The sequence below is a fragment of the Passer montanus genome, unplaced genomic scaffold, assembly GCF_014805655.1.
Source record: "Passer montanus isolate IOZ18808 unplaced genomic scaffold, ASM1480565v1 scaffold1, whole genome shotgun sequence".
Classification (NCBI taxonomy): domain Eukaryota; kingdom Metazoa; phylum Chordata; class Aves; order Passeriformes; family Passeridae; genus Passer; species Passer montanus.
Window position 1 is genome coordinate 18,151,356 of NW_024356504.1, and position 18,659 is coordinate 18,170,014.

The following is an 18,659-nucleotide window of genomic DNA, read 5'->3' on the forward strand; positions in this document are numbered from 1 at the left end:
ACTTGATTCCAATTTCTTCTTTTCTGTCATTTTTTATTCCCTGACTTGAAAGACAATTTAATGTCCAAGACTGCCAGAGCTACAAGTGAAGTTAGCACATAGCTACAATGCTGAGGGCCTGCAAGGCAGCAGCCCAGAGCCCTCCATAACAAACACCACACTTGACTAGAATTTCTTCTTCCTTTTCTGTCATTTTTTATTCCCTGACTTGAAAGACAATTTAATGTCCAAGACTGCCAGAGCTGGAAGCACAGGAGCAAAACCAACCCCAGGTCAACCACCATCTAAGACCACGCTGTGGCAGGAGCTACGCTGCTTCTAATTCCCTAGGGAGCTTCAGTGGTGCTGCTATAACCTAAAAACTAATGTGATGTTTCATAGAGGCCAAAGTGGTCACCAGCCACCAATCAACATCACTGTACAGCTAATGTAACATCTGTGGTTTTTACTGTTCATAAAATCCCCATCTCAGAATGACCACTACCTACATGGAATCTTGTGAGCATGAGGACATTACCTATCTTCATCTGGAAGTTGTTGAATGAATGCTCATTAATGTATTTCATTTGGTCCATTAACCTCATGGCAAAATCTGCCAGAGCTTTGATGTGTGTCTTCCCTTCCTTGTCGTAAGTGGAGTCGTTGAGGCCTGAGGCAGCCATGTAGGTGCTGCCAATGGTCTTGATCTTCTCCAGCTGCCTGAACTGGTCTTCACTTATTATCTGTGTCACAAGAGCAAAATAAGCAAATAAACCTTGACAAACACACAGATGCTGGTAACGTCCATGCCATGTGTCCCGCCTTGCTGCAAGCTCACAAAGTAGTGAACAGAACCAGGAAGACAGAAAAAGAAAAGGGATTAGATTCTCAAAGGAGTGACAAGGGAATAGAAGGGATTTCACAGTGTGCAAAAAAGATAAAACTGAAGACTCCTAGAGTAAGGAGAAATTAACCACTGATTCAATAAACCGCCCTCCTTCAGGAGCTCAGCAAATCCCAGCTAAACTCACGGATTACGGATTCAGTTCTCACCCAGATTTCCTGTGACTTACTTCATCAAAATCAGCAATGATCTCATTGAGCAGCCTCAGACACTCCACCCCTTCATTGTTGGCTTCCAGCTCCACGTAGAACTCGGAGAAGTTGCTTATGGAGGCGAACATGACCGCCACGCACTCGCAGGACTGGTAGTACAGTTCATCGTTGCGCCGCTCCTGAGCCAGGAAATGGGCGGCCACGTCCTTGGGCAGAATGTTGTGCAGGAGGCGTCTGTTGTAGGCCTGCAGTTCCTCCATCTCCTCCTTCTCCTCGGTGGCCTACAGTAGGGGGGAGGCAGTGATGCACTTGTGTTTTGCAGTGGAAAATGTTCCATCTCTTCATGCACGTGTGTATGGAAAAGCAGGCAGAGAATAACGCCAGAATCCAGCATTGTATTTCTGAGCCCTGAACTGGTTAACCACTCAGCTCACTCCTTCCATTGTTTTACCATTTATAAATGAGGATTACAATGTTTATCTGCTTCCCAAGGAGCTTTAATTAATTGTTGCTTTCTCAGTGCCTTGTACTCAAACCACAAAAACCTATAATTAGAATGATGTCCTGCCATCTAGAAGGTAGAAAATCTAAATAAAACCTGCAGTCCTGCAGCCCCCCAGCCATGAGCGCTGGCCAGAGCCCAGGCCCGTCCTGCTTGCTTGGGAATCACATACAGGGTCCCAACATCACTCATGGGCACAAGTAATGAAAACATGAACAGTGAACCCAGGGACAGGAGCACAGTGTGGCATTATCCACAGTGTGTTGGTTACCCAGTACTGCTGCCTGGGGCTAATGAAGGCTGGACATTGAGCCAGTTCCCACTGCTTAACAGGAAACTGAATGAAAATGCAAATGTGAGTCTTTCACACCCTTGAACACAGCAAACTAAAGCTCACTGAACTCTGGGAAACAATTCAGCGGTGAATATGAGCTTCCTATATTTATAAATTGTGTTACATTACATGTTCCTGCAGCAGTAACAGCTCAGTTGCCCAAATTCATTAATCTCAACCTTCAGATCTGTAACCCTTTACCATGGGAACCATCCAAGGTGCATTTACAAGGAAGAAAGGGGTTGAATAACTGGGATGAGATGCAGAGTATGCAAAGTAGCAAAGAAGAGCAGAGCATTATTAGTATGCCCCGTTATAAACCAGATTCAGATTAAATTCAAAGGCACTTTATCACACTCCTCAACTCGACAGTGAAGAGCTCAGTCATTTTATATTAATGCCAAAGACCACATGTGATCCTCCCACAACCAACACCCACTAACCTGAAGTTTCCAGAGGAAATCAAGCCTTGCAGTGGATTCCACTTGCTGGGCATGCAAGTACAGTGCCAGGACAAAGACAGTGATGATGACAGGGGTCACAATCTTCAGTGCGACTCGTGTTGTCACCGGGGGGCTGCAGCCAAGGAAAGAGCACAGCTTCCCTGTTACTGAAGAACACAGCCTTGCCACACCTCATGCTTCCCACTTTGAGGCTAACCAGGCTCTCAGGCTTTTTTTTCCCTTTCCCCTCAAAGCCTGTGTTGGTAAAGGGACAAACCTTTACAAAAAGCTGGAGACTGGCTCACGGATGCCAGTTTCTAAAGGAGGACTTGGAAATTGGAAAAGGAATCCAACTTTTTGGGAAGGGTTGTCATTGGTATAAAGGGCACTCTTCAGAGAATGGCCATACATGCTAAGGGGTGACAACATGAAATGCTGACAGCTCCTCAGACTGTGTTCATCCTGCCTTCTGCACTAGCTTCCCCAGGCTCCTGAGTAAGGAACTGCTCTAACTCATGGCTTCTCTAATTAGTCACTTCTTAATGGGCTTTGTTGTGTAAGTGCTCTGTAAGCTGAAAGGAGCACTAAGGCACATTCACACCTCCTCTGACAAGCAGGCAAATAAAAACTGTTAAATATGAATTATGGAGTTACACACTATAAAAATATTTTGATAAAACCTTTAAATTGTATTACAAATAAGCCCTGAGCTGACTTAAGTCCCACAGGAAAGAGGATGCTCTGAGAGTAGCTATACATACAAAAGGGCAACACTCAGTCCACTCAGGGCATCTGCACTGTGTTGTACAAGCTCACAGCAATGCACAAACACCAGACACTGCTGCTGAGTCCATGTGCTGCTATTGCACCTTGTGAACAGAAAATACCTACCAACAAAAACCTATAAAATATTTCATGCCAAAGTGACTCACCATGAGGATGTATCATTTGCAGACACGCTGAAAAAAAAAAAAAGCACAAACACAAGGTCAGGGGAGTGTTTGGCTCCCTGCAGCTCCTGCCCTTCTGCACATCATTGCACAGCACCTCTGCAGTGTGGCATCTCTAACACTGTGTGGGGCTACAGCTCTTTTGAAGCAGAAAACTACTAAAGGATGGGAGGGGGAGGAGAAAACGGGCTTCTGAGCTACACTCAAAACTCCAGAGTGATCGTGTGACATGGTTAATGTGGGTAAAATATCAAAGAAGCATTAAGAGTGTGAGAATAATTTGGGATTTTAATGTCAGTGTGGGATGCTTGGCAAACGCCTGTGCATTGATCATTGCTTCATTAGGTCAGACTACAAAATTTGGCCTAAAGAAGAAAGCTTTGGGCTTTTTTATCTTGTGAGAGATAGCTCTTTTCTTCTCCTTTAATTGTGGCATGGAGATGTGTTTAATTCTTTTAACTCCAATCCTGCTCTCTTCTTCTGCACATTCCTCACTGCCAGCTTGTGCCCAGCTCTGGGTACCACACACAAGGGCACTGAAGAAAACCCTTTAGCACCTTCCCATTACTACTGACAATTCTGCAAAGTACCCACGTGTATCAGAGCTGCTGGGGGAGATGGAAGGTGTGCTTTTTGACACTGAAAGCACAGAACAGAGTTTTCTGGTAGGTAGCAGCTGCCTGAGCTCCTGATTGATTGATTGCTTAATGCTGCTGGCTTTGTTCTCGAGTGTGGGTGGAGTATTAGGTGGCTGAGAACCATGCACAAGCATCTTTTAAAACACTATTGAAATGGAAGGAAAGAGATCAGTGTTTAAATTATTGTAGTGTCATTGATGCAATTAGAACTTTGCAGGCTACGAATGTGATATTAGCCTGAGACTGTGACAGCTCTCTAGAGAGCTTCAGGCCACAGTTTTATGGGGTTGGAGGGAACCTTGCTACACAATCAGACATCTAAATGATCAAAATCAAAATAGGCAAGGGATCCTAAACAGGCATAACATCAAAAAATAAAAGCATAGCAACTCTCTAACCTTATTTGCTCCAAGACGTATTCTGCAGTTCTGAGCATGGAATTTCTTCTGACATGGACTTTGCAAGCCACTGTTGTCTTGCACACAATCTACTGCATGGCTCTTGGCCAGCTCCAGCACTGAACACGTGTGCTTGGACACAGACATGGTATGGAAAGCCTGGAGGCTCCCCCGTGGAAGGCTGGATCTAGCTGGAGACACTTCCCACAGGGAGAATGACTCCCCTGCTTCCCTACATCACCTGGCCAAGGATGACTGACTGCCCTCCCTTATCACTGATGGGAGCATGGCAGACCTGGCCCTTAGTACTGAGGCTGCAGCTCACTGTGGGTGTTACTCTTGCTCTAAAACCTCCATCAGAGACTGTGAAGTGCAGCAAAGCAGTGTTTACAGTAACTCTCTGGATAAGTGAAGATGCCCAGTGCAGGCAGTACGGGTGTTACATTGGTAGGTTGCTCCCCCACGGAACAGACATTTCCAGTAGCAGATGGTTCTTTAATTACTGGAAGGGAACACAGAGAGAAGCTTGCTAACTACACTCCTGCTCAAGTGAAGTGCACATTTTTAGCAGGAAAGGCAGTTCATTTTAGAGACAGCTCCCATAGGACCAGAGCATCTCACTTTTCCCAGCCACAGTTGCAAGGACAGACAGCTGGAAGAGAAATGATGGCTTTGATGAACAAATCACAGAGCAAAGCTCTCTGGGCCTCCCTGTGCAGGAACTCAGTTGAGAAGATCACACTGGCCCATCACATGATTAAACCAAGGCATTAGTTTTTTCTTGTGCAGAGGAAAGAGGTAACACGATAGCCCTGTGCATCCAGTCACGCTCCAGGTGTCACACGCTGGTGTGGCTGCAGCCAAGCCCAGCAATTCCCAGCGTGCTGTGATCAGCCTTTCAGCTGCCTGCATGCTGGGCTGGTTTGTACACAGAAGTGTGAAGTGACATCTGCATCACTTCTAATTAGTCAGAGTACCACAGTGGCTGCAGAGCAGACACTAATTATGTAGCTACAATGGGCACCCAATTAAAGTAGTATGAGGTCATGGTGGCTTTTCTGTTTTTTAGTATCAGCTGGACAATAATGTTCATCTCTGAACTCTGTGCTGCATGCTGAGCTCCTGTTTCACACAAATGGCTTTCCAGGCACTGGGGCAATAAATAGCCATCCATGGAGCTCTTTGGACAAAACAAATTGTCCTGGATTCCAGTGGAATAGAGTTAAATTTCTTCCTAGCTAGTGCAGTGCTGTGTTTTGGATTAAGTATGAGAAGGATGTTGATAACATGCTGATGTATTAGTTGTTGCTAAGTAGTGTTTATACTAAGTCAAGGACTTTTCAGCTCCTCAACAACCCCAGTGAGCAGGCTGGAGGGACACAAGATGCTGGGAGGGGACACATCCAGGACAGCTGAGCCCAACTGGCCAAAAGGAATATTCCATACCACATGGCATCATGCTCAGTATGGGAACTGGGGGGAAATCTAGCCTGGGGCTGCTGCTCAGAACTGGCTGGGCATTGGTTGGCAAGTGGTGGGCAACTGTGTTGTGCATCACTTGTTTTATCTATTCTAATTAAATTATTATTATTATTACTATTATTAGTTTCTCCCTTTTCTGTCCCTTTAAACTGTATTTATCTCAACCCATGAGTTTTCTCACTTTTCCCCTTCCAACTCTGTCCCCCATCCCAGCACAGGGCAGTGAGGGGCTGTGTGGGGCTGAGCCACCACACAAATCCCATTTAGTGAGAGATAATACAGCACGACAGAAAGCTATTTCTGGGAAAACATGCTAACCTTCTCCACTTTATTACTGACATTCTGATTGTGAAGTGATGTAAATTACACTTCCAAGTGCTGTAATTTCGCTTAGTGCTTGAATTACAAGAATGAAATTATATTTGAGATATAAAATGCTTTTATTTCACTAATTGTGTTAGAAAATGCTAAATAGCTTCTGCTGATGGAACACCTAATATCTGAAAAAAGGGCAAGAAAACCTCATTCTCCCTATACCTCCCCACAGAAAGCTCCATGGGGTTTCCTACCTAATTTCACTCAACTGAGTTAACAAAATAATTTAAGTGATTACTGCCAATGGCAGCAAAAGCTACACCTCCATTAACTGGCAATGCCAGCAGAAGCTGTATATCCATTAATTATTACTGGGCACATGGGAGTGCTGAAATCATGGAGTAGTCATGTGAAGGAGAGGAGTACCCAGATCATTGGGCTTGAAGGGCTGATGGTTAATGATGGCTTGAAGGGCTGATGGTTAATGGCCATCCTGAACTCTGAGCAGCTACAGAAGGCATTTCACAGCACACTGGGAAGGGCCATGGGAATCTTCTCAAACACCTCCTGTCCAAGGCAGGAACAACCACAGCTATCAGCCTTGACAAATAGTTCACCTAAAGTGGCATCATTTGAGTCACTCATATTTAGGTACAATTGTTGCCTACAAGGGGAAATCATCAAAACAAGGAGTTAACACAACAGAGCAATTCCCAACGAGAAACAAAACCCATGGAGGAGCTCAGGCTTGTGGAAGTGCCAAACTTCCCTCCCTGGTGTGGGACCTCCAGGGGATGGGGAACCACCACAGCAGTGGAAGGAGGCTGCCACCAGGATTAATGTGTGACCTGATGACAAGCCAGCTTTTGTAACTAAAAGGGCACCTGTCCATTCCCACTGAGCCCAGACCCTTCTGCTGGGAATTGTGCTGAGCCCAGCTGTGATACTGGCTTTTCAAACAAGAACATATGTCCTGGAAGCAACTGGCAGGAGATCAGTGGCCAAACATCAAGCACCACCATTCCACCACCCCAAGCTGGGTTTGATGTATTGTGGTGGCTCACATCACATCCCTGAGCGAGATCAAGTTTGTTGGAGGATTTTTTTTTTTTCTTATTTGAGAAATGACATTTCTATATTGGGAGTGTAATACCAGCATTAAGAATGACTAACTACACTCCCCATTTCTGGAGAAAAGGAAATACAGATCCACTCTGATTCCAGTTATGTTCTCTTATTAATAGATAGTTCATTAGTCAAGTCCCACATTAAAAAGGTCTTAAAGGGAACTGTATTCTCCTGCCCTTCGGAGGCAGAGCACAGCATGCACTTCCCTGGCTTGCACCACAGCCTTGGCACTCCCATCCAACTAATGCCACACTGGAATCACTGTGGGAAAGAAATCAGGCAAAGATTTCAGAAGTAAAAGGCACTTACTAGGTGTTGGCTGTAACCAGGAGATCTGCATTGTCAAACAGGTTGACCCCTGGCACTTCCACAATGAGAACATATATAAATTCAATTATTAACATAAGGATCAATTTTCCAATACAGCTGATCTGAAGGAACACAGAGCAGGCCAGGAGACTCAATAAGACACTGTAGGTAAAGTACTGTATAAAGACAAAAATGGGAAAAAAACCAAAAGACAGATGAATGTCAGCTGGATAAATCAAAACTGAAAACAAAGGAAACTAAACATAGGGATAGAAAAGGATTGGTAGTTATGTAGTTGAGCTGATCAAACATATAAACCTGGGGCTGCCTGTGGAATTCTCCCACATTACAGAAGTTTAAACTGAATGGATGAAGAGGAAAACTGTGGCCTTCTTCTCCAGGCATTATATGCTTCACTCTCAAGAGGCACGGGCCTCAGAGCTGGACACCCAAGGCTGGGATGCAGCTTTTCCCTGGACACAGTTACTGCCAGTTCTGCTGGATTAAGTCTGCTTTAAGGCCAAATTCTAGGCTCAAATTTGCATATCTGCAAACACATAGGACCAAAGGTATTGGCAAGTCAGACTCCTGGACAGATGCCCACCTGAGGCCAATGGGGAAGCACTGTCCCCTCTAATGTCACACACTGGCACCATGGGCAAGGTACAGGCTGGACAAATGTCCCCATGCCCACCCCATGGCAGCCCCATGATAATTTGTCCAGCCAGCAGCTGCAGAGGTGCAGATGTGTGGCTGTGCAGCACCTCTGGCACACCTGGGTGGTGCAGCAGCAGCTCCTGCCAGGCTGGGGCTGTGCTCAGCATGCCAGTGCTTCCCAGTGTGACTGCAGACTGTGGGTGCCATTTATGGCTCCTGGGAAAGTCAGCAGGGATGCAAAAGGAAGAGAGGCATGTTATCCAGCTCACCACCTTCCTGCTATCAAATCTGTGAAGATTTAAGCTTCCACTCTGTCTGGACAGGCTTATTTCTGGCAAAAACCCCATATCATGTGCCTGAGGCAATCCATCCTTTCCATTAAAAGCAAGCCCTAGTTGAAGTAGAAATATGCTTATGTTCTGAGTTCATTTATTAATAGTCTGACATATTAAATTAGAGAAAATAACTTGTACAGCTTGTTCTTGCCTCCTCAGTCTTGACTGAGGGGTAGGATTCCATTGTCTCCTGTGTGGACACTGGGAGCAACAGGCAATACCTGTAGCAGATCCAACACGTGCCTTGCAGAGTGCAGGTGAGGGACTCCTCACCTCTTAGCCCACTGAACAGAAGGAGCTGGCTAAAGGCTGCCAGAGCAACCTCGGTGTGCAAAATGGCTATTCCTCATTGCTTAAAATTCCTCTCTGTCCTGGGCCAGCACTCCATACAAATTCTTGGTGGCACAGACTGTTCCCAGATCTGCACTGTGCCAGATTCTGCTCCTGGGTCTCTCTGCAGAAAGCCTCTGCATACTAAAGCCTATGTGAGGTTGAAAGTTGCAGTAATGGTGGTCTCAGAAACCTCACTGAATCACACAGGGACCATATTCCTGTTAAGCTAAGAGGAAATATGTTCAGTAGGATACCAGGACTTTCAGTAGCACCTTGGACATCTGGATGGTAACAGATCCACCGTAAATCTGTCAGGTCCCCATAAACCCAGATGACCTTGACATAAATTCTATCTCCATCCTAGACAGAGTTGTTTTTCCTTTCAATTTCCAGTAAACAACACATGTGACAGCCGTGACCTAAAAACTCTGAGAAAGGTCTTGAATAGCTATGCAAAAAGATAATTTTTTTTTTCTTTGTAAAGTATTCTATCAATGTGAAAAACATATTTGGGCTGGTTTGGGTTGTGGGTTTGGTTATTTTTCCCATTAGAAGCATTTTAATTCTTTCTAAATGAGGTGTCCTGAAGACACAGGATTTGCACTGCAAATTGAAGCAGACCACTGTCTGGGCTGCTGACCTGTCAGAGGCCAGACCTTGGGAAAGAATATATAAGCCAAGTTTTTCATCAGGATATAAAACAATGGAGGGAAGCATCAACTCTGTGACTAGACACTGATTTCAGAGAACTGATTTTTAGGTAAAACTGAGCACCCACACACTCCTTTGAAATGACTTGCAGTTCTGCATGCCATTAAGGACCTCATGGAGAGGGACATTTCCCCTGCTACAGGCAGGACCCAACTATTTTAAAAGCCTACTAATTATTCAGCCCTGAAGGAACTCAAACATTATCAATGTGGATTCATGATAATCACTTCAGACACTTAAGGCTGTGTGTAGCAGCCTGTGTCAGTATGTGGGTTCATGATAATCACTTCAGACACTTAAGGCTGTGTGTAGCAGCCTGTGTCAGTCCTGTAATGTCAGTCAAGAACAACCTTGCTTTCCTCAGAATCACTGAGATTTGTCACACAGGTTTTGTAGCCTTTTTCCAGACCAACCTCTGAAACCCATTTTTTCCAAGCAATACCTCTGGAAAGTTGCAGCTGGGCAAAGGACTGTCACAGAACCCCTGCAAGGTGCCCAGGCTGTAGTTGGAAGTCAGGTTGCTGATAAGGCATATGTCCACCCTGTCAGGAGTGATGTTGTATTCAGCAGCCATGCAGCTGGCAAGATCCACAGTGCTGCACATGAACTGGAAAACAAAGATGGTATTAAGCTCGACAGCACAGACAAAGAGAAGAAAACAAAGTAGTTTATATGAGTTTAAAAGCCCCTTGGAAATGGCAATGTGCAAAATATGCAACATGAAATCATCAGCTGATGTTTTACTGCATGTGCAGTAGCTATGCTTTTTCTGCCCCAAAATATTGATTAACAAAATCCATGCCCCAGAGAACAGCCCACCTCTCTCTGAGCCCAAACTCAGCAGTGGTGTTTGGAATCACAGCCAGACCACCTCAGTCCCAAACGTGTAACTCAAAAGCAGAGTCATCACGGTGCCCAGGAGCTGCTCCCTGCACTTGGAGCAGGAGGCAGCACCGTGCAGGGCTGGCACCAAGCCCAAGGAGCACTTGTGTCCCACTCAGTATGGTGGGAGTTATTATAGTATGTGTTCTTTAACACATCAGCCCCGTGCCAGCCCTTCCTGCAGGGACACACATCAGGTGGGCTCCTGTACTTGGAGCAGAGGCATTTAAAGAATCACAAAAGGACTTGAGCACAGAGCAGTGCCAGGCATATAATGAGCTCTAAGGATGGAGCTGTTGGACTCCCATTGCTTTTCTGTGCCCAAAAAGCAAAGGACACCAAGCCCAGATGCTGTCAGTCCTAGGCAGGGTCATGTTAAATTCGGTGGTTTTAAGGGTCACAATGCTGCAGAGCACCAATGAGAACAATGCAGAACTGAATGGATCAAAAGAAAATAATGGACATACCATGTTGACAAAGGCAGACAGAAAAACCAGGATAATGGCAAAGACTCCAACTAAGGTACTATTGGTCCTAGACTGTACAATCTTCTTAGAAAGAGTCTGGAGAGGAACTGGGAAAAGCTGCATGAGAGAAAAGAAATCAAATAGACACATAAAATCCTTGCTTGTTTTACAGATTACAACCTGCATGTGAGCTGCCTGCATCCTTCAGCGTGGGTCTGTGTGGATGCTGCACAGGGCCTGCAGGATGGTGATGGGGGATGGCAGCTCTGGGACAAGGGCAAGCAGAGACGTGTCTGCCTCATGGCAGCAGGCCCAGCTGGCTCTCCAAATCTACTTAGCCCTTCCTAATGGGAGTGATGGCTCCCGAGCACAGATAGCATGGCTTGCAGGGCTGTGCTCATCCTGTCGTGAGAAGCAAACCACAAGCCATCTGTAACTGAAATAGCCAGGAGCTTGAGCCTGGAAATTACTGGAGCAAAAATTTAGAAACGCAGAAATGAAAGTACATGTCACGTCCCTTTGATCACCAAGGCGTATCGTAGGACTCTCTGGTGCCATTTCAGACCCAGACTGAAAACAGCCCTGTGATGTGTCAGACCCTCTGCAGAGATCAGCTGGCCCGGCTGGGCTGTGGCACTCTGCTCCACAGTCCCAGTGATGAAATGCCCGTGGCTGAGGGCAGCCAGGGAGCCCAGCTGGCCCAGTGACTCCCTGCTGATGGCTGCTGACTGCACCCCGCCAGCCCGTGCCTCCATTCCAGAGGGAAACAGCCCGTGTGTCAGAGCAGGGCCTGACCCTGCCCTTCCCAGCCTGGCTCACCCCTGGCGGGGCCTGAGGCCTCCCTGCACTGCCCTGGCTGCAAGAGTGTCCAGGAGACAACCAAGGCAACCCTGCCCCTTCATGTGCCTCCGCTGCACCAGCAGAGCTCAGGGCTGGAGCAGGAATGCCAGGGAACCCTCGTGCTCCCACGGGAGATTGTCCTCCCACAGTGCCCTGCCCCTGCACACCACCACACCAGGGCAGAGGGCTCTGCCCAGCACTACCAAAGCCTTTTCCAGAGCCCAACTCTCCCTGCCCTTACTGCAGGAATAACCAAGCCACTAGAGGGTATTTTTAGAGACACAAAGAAACAGCAGCACAGTGCCATGGCACTGCAATTTAACTATGACTAATGTTTCTATTAAAAGTCTTGCTTTTCCCTTTTATCCTTCACTCTTACATCTTCGGATATGCAACATTTTGTCAGTGCTGTGCTTCCCACACAGCAGCCCTGCAGTGTAATTACCGAGTGCTGGAGCGGCCAAGGCGCTGATTAGCTGCTGACTTTGTACAGCGGCAGGGAGAGGCTGTGGCAAGAGTTTTGAAAGAGTTGATTTCACCTGCTACCAGCACATGCTCCAGGTGAAAGGAGAGAACAAGGCTCTGTGGGGGACTGGAGAAAAGGGGAAAGTGGGGTTGTAACTTATTTGCACTGAATGAGGGTTGATTGAAGTACACTGAAAGCTTATGCAATCCTTCAGGCTCAGTGACAGCCACTATAAAACACAGAAAAACACCTTTCTCTCACAAATAAACCCTGATGACATAGAAATCGTTAGCTCTGTTGATAAGCCATGAACCAAAATATCTCTTTGCCCTACCATGTCCAGCTGCTTCCACACAGATGCCAGCTAGCAGATCCCTACTAGAAGAGGGTTATGGAAAATGCAATGGGGCTTTCCTCTGCTCTAGCCCCCAATAGGATAACCTCCCATTCCAAACAGGATTTGGAAGGAGAAGGATTTGGAAGGAGATCTGTACTGCATTTAGACAGTTTTCTCACTCGATTAGAGCAGGACAGGTTTTCCTGCCACTTCTTTGTTTAGGCCTCAAGGCAAAGCTGCACAAAGGTATTCAGGGATCTAACCTCCATCTGCAATCTCTGGGAAATCAGGCACCTAAATAAAACTTTGGAGTTTTTTGTTGTGGATCTTGGCTCAAGCCTCTGCTGCCAACAATCCCAAAAAAACCTGACTTTGAACCAAGCCTGAGATATCAAGCAAAGCGATCAGTGGAAGACACTTAAATTCTAATGAAAACATGTTTTCTTTGTATTAATCTTGGTTCTCATTACTTTGCAAGCTAGGAAAAATTTTAGGTCAGTAAACAAGTACAGCTGGAAAAAGTCCTGAAGAAGAAAAAAATGCCAAAACCCATAGAAGGTCAGGGCTGCAGTTGAGAGTGTAACAGCACAGTCATGACATGCATCTGAGGAACCTCTGCCTCATGAACACTCATGGGGGCCCTGGCACACAAGTCACGCTCTCCCCATTTCACAGAGGCAGGTGGAGACCAGGAACACCTGCAGCTTGAAGGACGTCTCTGACAGACATGGGGAACCTATCTCAGGTCTGACAATTCAGCTCCGTTCATGCAGTGCTTCTCCCATAACGAGATCCACAAGTCAGGGGTATAGCACAAAAGTAGAAAAAAAGGAAAGAAGATTACTTTCTCTCCCATTTTTGAAAAAACAAAAATAAGACCTCTTCTGTCCTTGTAAAAGAAGCAGAATATCAGGACATTACAGTACAGTGAAAATCCAAGCAGTATTGCCTTGTACTGTCCAAAGTGACACTGAAATCCTGCCTGCGTGAAGAACAGGGATCTGATGAAAATGGCAACTCCCAGACTCTTTAGCACTGCTGAAGCACTGCTGAGAGAAAGGATGTGATCCATCTGGGCAGCTGAGGTCCATGTTTGGGCAGCCACACAAAGGTGAGGTCACTCATTAGCACTCGAAATCCTCATGTAAAGAAAAGGAACCACAGTGGGAAAAAAAAATTGGACTTTCCAGTTGATTCCAATTCACTCTGAATTGAAATGTGTAAGTGTAGATGAAGAAAGGGCACTGCTCTGCCTGTGAAAGTACAAGTTTAAAAAGTGATCCAACAAGTAGAATGTCACAGTGAAAATAATCCATAACCTCCAGTCATTTGTATGACAAAATTACTCTAAAAAAGTCAATTCTTTGGAACAACAGCCGATCTAGGACAGAAGAGAAATATTTCTTCTTTTTGTCTTCTTAACATCTAGTGTGAATATGGAAAACTGCTTAGATAATTGCTGTTATGTTGTAAGATGAGGTCTTTAAGGTCTGATTTTTCAATTTGTAATAAAAGCCTTTGAGTCATTTTGAAGTACATTAAGATGCTTCTGCAGTAAAAGACAACATCTCCAGGCAACTTGATGTTGCAAGTCCATTTCTGTAACTTATTTCACAGTGATTTATTAGTCTATTAAAAAAGTACAGTTTTCAGAGGGTTTTATTTTCCTGATTGAGACAAAAAACCCAAATGTTTTAGGAACATCTAGACCAGCTTTTGGAGACAAAGAACGTGATAGGCAAGCTACACCTGTGCAGAGCTACAGAAAAGCTTATTTTCTCATAAAGGATAACTTGAAATTTCTCTCCTGTGTTCTCCCAGAACCATGCAAGAAGTTGAATTCCACACAGCAGTGCAGATACCAGAAGTTAAAGGATTTTAAGAAAAAAACACAAACTCGATAAGTTAGTAGCAAAACAGATGTCTGTCAGCAGAGTATTTGAGAAGGGACCCTGGTTCCCATGACCTTAGACTCTACTGGGAAGGGACACCACCTCACAGTGGCCAAGACTTCATGGAGCATCAAAGCAAAGAACTGGAACTCTCTTGTTTATTACAGCTGAAGAAACTTGGAAAGCCAAACTGGCTGCACTGGCAGCTCCAGGATCAACTTCTAGTCCGTGGAGAATTTTATAGTGGAAGATAATAATGACAGCGAAAGAAAATAAAACATGATCAAGCTGTTCAGAAAGAGCCTGCTGGCCTCTGTCAAAGCCAGAGCTGGAGAGGCCAAAACAGGGAGGGGAAATCTCACATGAAAGCTGGAAAGAGGAAGAAAAAAGAGACACTTATCATGTAACAGCACAGCAAACAGGCAAGAGTTATGCTTATGCTGATGTCCTGGGGTGGACACCTGCTTTCCAATTCTGTGTGGGATGAACCACTGGTATTTAAAACACATGCTCTCCTATCCCACATCTGAGTGTGAAACAAAGCAAACAATGCTGACATCCTTATTTTCAGGGGTTTCATCTGAAGGATCTGTAAAACTGCCTTCCTTCTGCAGGTGTGTGTTTCCTGGAGCAACATGGAGTACAGAAATAAAATAACACCCCTTATCCAAGGGCTGGGTAAACCCATTGCTTAAAAATCAAAGAGTTGAAACACAAAGATGTTGCTCTGGATGACAGAAGTGGGCTGCAGCTATTAGGAGCTGCTGCCATCACACATGGAGCTGACAAGCTAGAAGTACCTGTTCCCTAAGCAAGCCATCTCATAATCAGGTGTTGTCAGCAGAAGCTAATTTGGAGCACTAAGAAGGGGTAATAAAAAAGGAACTGGAGCTAGAAGGCCCAATATTTGCAATCTCTGCACAGAAGCCACACTGGATGTTATACATGAGTATGTTGCGGGGATGAAAACTCACTGCTGGAAATGTCAGTGGCTTCAGAAAATCCCATTAAATTCTGATGTTCTTCTGAATTCCCTCTGATGTCTTGTGCATCCAGAGCCTAAGCAATGAGGCAAAGCCAGCCTAGAAACAGTTGGAGGCATCACTGAACAGAGCTTTTCTACAGGAATTTGGAAGATCAAGACAAAGAAAGCAAGGATGAAATCTGCCTACCATCCCAGGGACTGAAAAGTCCTCTGTGCCTTTGAAATTAATCAGTAATTAAGATCAGTAATAATTTTAACCAAAAAGCCCAAACCATAACCAGAGGATTTGAATGATGACAGAAGAATGGAGTGCTGCTGTCAGTAAGTGAAAGTGGCCTGCAAATGCCAGTGGGTGACAAACAGCTCTGAGCCTTGGAATCTGGCTGGTGGCAAGGCAGGCAGCTCAGGTGCTCCAGGCCTGCCCCAGCTCCTGTCCCAGCAGAACCAGTGACTTGGGGTGGCCCTGCTTGGCTGGCAGAGTGCTGGGATGGTGCTGCCAGAGACCTGCAGCGTGAGGAGGCAGCACAGCTGGGCACTGAATTCCCAAGTTCACTGTGGCTGTGACCTGAATCTTGTCACATTGGTGGTTAATTAACTGCTAATCACATTAACTGCTGATAACAGTTTACAAATGGATGATTTTCAGTAGCATCCTCAAGTGCAATGGACACACCAAGAACAATCAGGCAGCCGTGGGTACCATTTCCCAGCTCAAGGCACCCAAGCCTTCCTATCAGCAGTGTTATTTCTGACTCTGCTTCTCATTGCTGGTAAACAAGCAAGAACAATGGGATGCTGCACTTAGAAACCAGGCTCCCTTTAATATTGTCATAAGGCCAAAGGAAACCCTGCAAGTGAGAAGTTAACTTCAAATAGAAGTTGAAGCTTCTGTCACTGAGAACACTCTGCAGCTCTTATTATATGAGAAGGCAAAGCTTAATTTCCAAATCTAACTTTAAAAAAATCAAAAAGACATGTAAGGTGCAAGTCTGTCAAGAGCACCCACATTCAACTGTTGAAAATGGCACAGAGAAGATAATTAAAGTGAGAGACACATCATCTGCCTGACATTATCCATTATCCCACTGTTTCTTCTGCAGGAAACATAATGCTACTGAGCTATTTTATTCCAGGCACTGAGGAACAAAGCTAAACTTGGGCTAAGGAACCTGAATCTGAGTGTGTTCCATGTTCAGACACTTCTAGACCAGAAGGATCCCTAAACCTGAAACACATCCATGTTTTTAATAGGAACACCTTTGAGTGAAATGGATGAGCACAGCATCCTTCCCACAGTGCTCAGTGCCAATTTACCACAGGCTGACAAGAAGAATTAATATGTTTTTGGACTTCACACCATGTATTTATTTTCTGATCAAAGCCAGCTACAAGAAAGAGCCCAGCGAATGTTGGAAGCTCTGTACACTCATGTGAGAAAGGCTGATAAAATTCTATATGTTTATGGCTTTTACTTCCCTCCAGGACATTTTTCCTTGATGATATTCTGCTTGTGATTATCTGCCTACCCAAACACGCCTAGGCAGCAGGGGCCAGTACACAGGCAATGCTGCAGGAAGTTTACAGGGAGGAAATGAATGGTCAGGGCTTGGTCCCACATTGGAAAATGTGCTCTTCTTATATCAATATGAGAGTGTCTGCAGGGGACTTAATAGACATGCAGATCCACAGAGTGATTACTTCTTGCTGAGCTACAGAGATGCCAACCCTAACATCTGTTTGCAGTTCATTCTGCCTTATCAAAAGCTTTTTCTGTAACCCTTATCACATAGTGTGGAAAGGATGGCTAACAAAACACACTCTGTTAGCTGAAGAAGCAGATTGCTGATCTGGTTATCTTAGGCAGAGGACTACAAAGAAACCACAGTACTCACCTTTACACAGGAGTAAATGACTGAAACAAACACCACTGTGGTCAGGATCAGGAAACAGGTCAGGTAAAAACCCAGCATAAAGGTAGAGCTGAAATCGAGGAGAGGTTTGGTTGGTTTTGTTTTGTTTTTTAAAAGCACACTGTGTAGAATAGCTGCAGCCCTGCTCTCCAGAACACATTTGTACAAGCTATGACACACTGCACAGGCTTTCCAATTAGGATAGCTGTAGGAGACACGAGGTGCCTTGAATACCAACAGATACTCTGGCCTATTTAGAATTATTCAGACAGGCTGCAGAACAGAGAATGCTGCATCTTTTACAGCAATCACCTTCCTGCTGGGGTGACAGAGGTGGGACTGAAAAACATTTCATGCACTAGAGGAGGTGACAGAACAACTTGTTGTGGCAGGTCAGCCCCCAGCTGGCTGTGGGCAGGGCACCCCTGGCAAGGAAGGCAGGCTGAGTGCTGAAGTGCAGCTGGGTGGGAATAATCTCAGTGGGAATGGCTTCCTGTCTTGCACAGGGAATGTCTGTGCAGCACCACTCTCTGTGCTCTGGGATGGGAGCAAGCACAGCATCAGGATAGTCAGGGATAACAGCCTTATCTTGGCCAGCTTGAGAGGTTCCTGCTCCTCCCAACTTTGAAGTACAAAGAGGATTCCAGGGCCAACTTTGTACTGTGAGTTTTCATCTGTTTTCCTCACAAAGATATTCAACACCAATTTCCCAGTGATTGGTCTCAGTGTGACAGGACAGGCCCCCTCCCAGGAGCCAGCCTTGTTCACAATCTAAAGGAAGTACCCTTGCGATGTGACACTGGGGGCAACAACACCAAAGCCAGCTGGCCTCTGTGTTCTCTCATGACTACTGGGATAATCGTACTTGCTAATTCACTGTTTGAGCCTTTTCTGAAATTCCTTAAAGCAATTCCTCCTTATCATAATAAATTGACACTGACATTCTGTCTCTAGTTTCAAATTCAGATTCCACGGTGTGTCTTTCATGAGGCTCTGATGGTGACACATATGCACCTGTGGTTTCAGTTGTTGTTCAATAACAGACCAAAGCTATGCAACTGAAATATAAGGAAAAACAAAGCAAAAGGTGAAGGGAAGTGTATCTCACCTACAGTTAAAATATAGAGTTTTATTTAAAACACCTTTCAGATGGGCCAGGCTGACTAAGGACACTTCAGAACATGCAAAAAAAACCCCAAATAAACAACCACCCTCCTTATGGGCAGCATGGAAGGAGACTGAACAGCACAACATTTACACCACACTGCCATAAGGGATGGGCTCCTGCGTAATACAAAGGAGGCAGCCAT

General features: G+C 45.3%; 1 protein-coding gene across 1 annotated transcript in view; it reads right to left on the reverse strand.

The window, feature by feature from the left end:
• The window catches only part of ADCY5 (adenylate cyclase 5), a 204,873-nt gene that overhangs the window by 4,601 nt on the left and 181,613 nt on the right, over nucleotides 1-18,659 (reverse strand). Inside the window, exons 12-19 of the mRNA XM_039699111.1 lie at nucleotides 17,332-17,419; nucleotides 10,920-11,036; nucleotides 10,013-10,177; nucleotides 7,535-7,710; nucleotides 3,247-3,273; nucleotides 2,315-2,447; nucleotides 1,053-1,316; nucleotides 518-722 (exon numbers count right to left, since the gene is read on the reverse strand). Coding sequence (XP_039555045.1) covers nucleotides 518-722; nucleotides 1,053-1,316; nucleotides 2,315-2,447; nucleotides 3,247-3,273; nucleotides 7,535-7,710; nucleotides 10,013-10,177; nucleotides 10,920-11,036; nucleotides 17,332-17,419 — 1,175 coding nt within the window. The remainder of the gene's footprint in view (nucleotides 1-517; nucleotides 723-1,052; nucleotides 1,317-2,314; nucleotides 2,448-3,246; nucleotides 3,274-7,534; nucleotides 7,711-10,012; nucleotides 10,178-10,919; nucleotides 11,037-17,331; nucleotides 17,420-18,659) is intronic.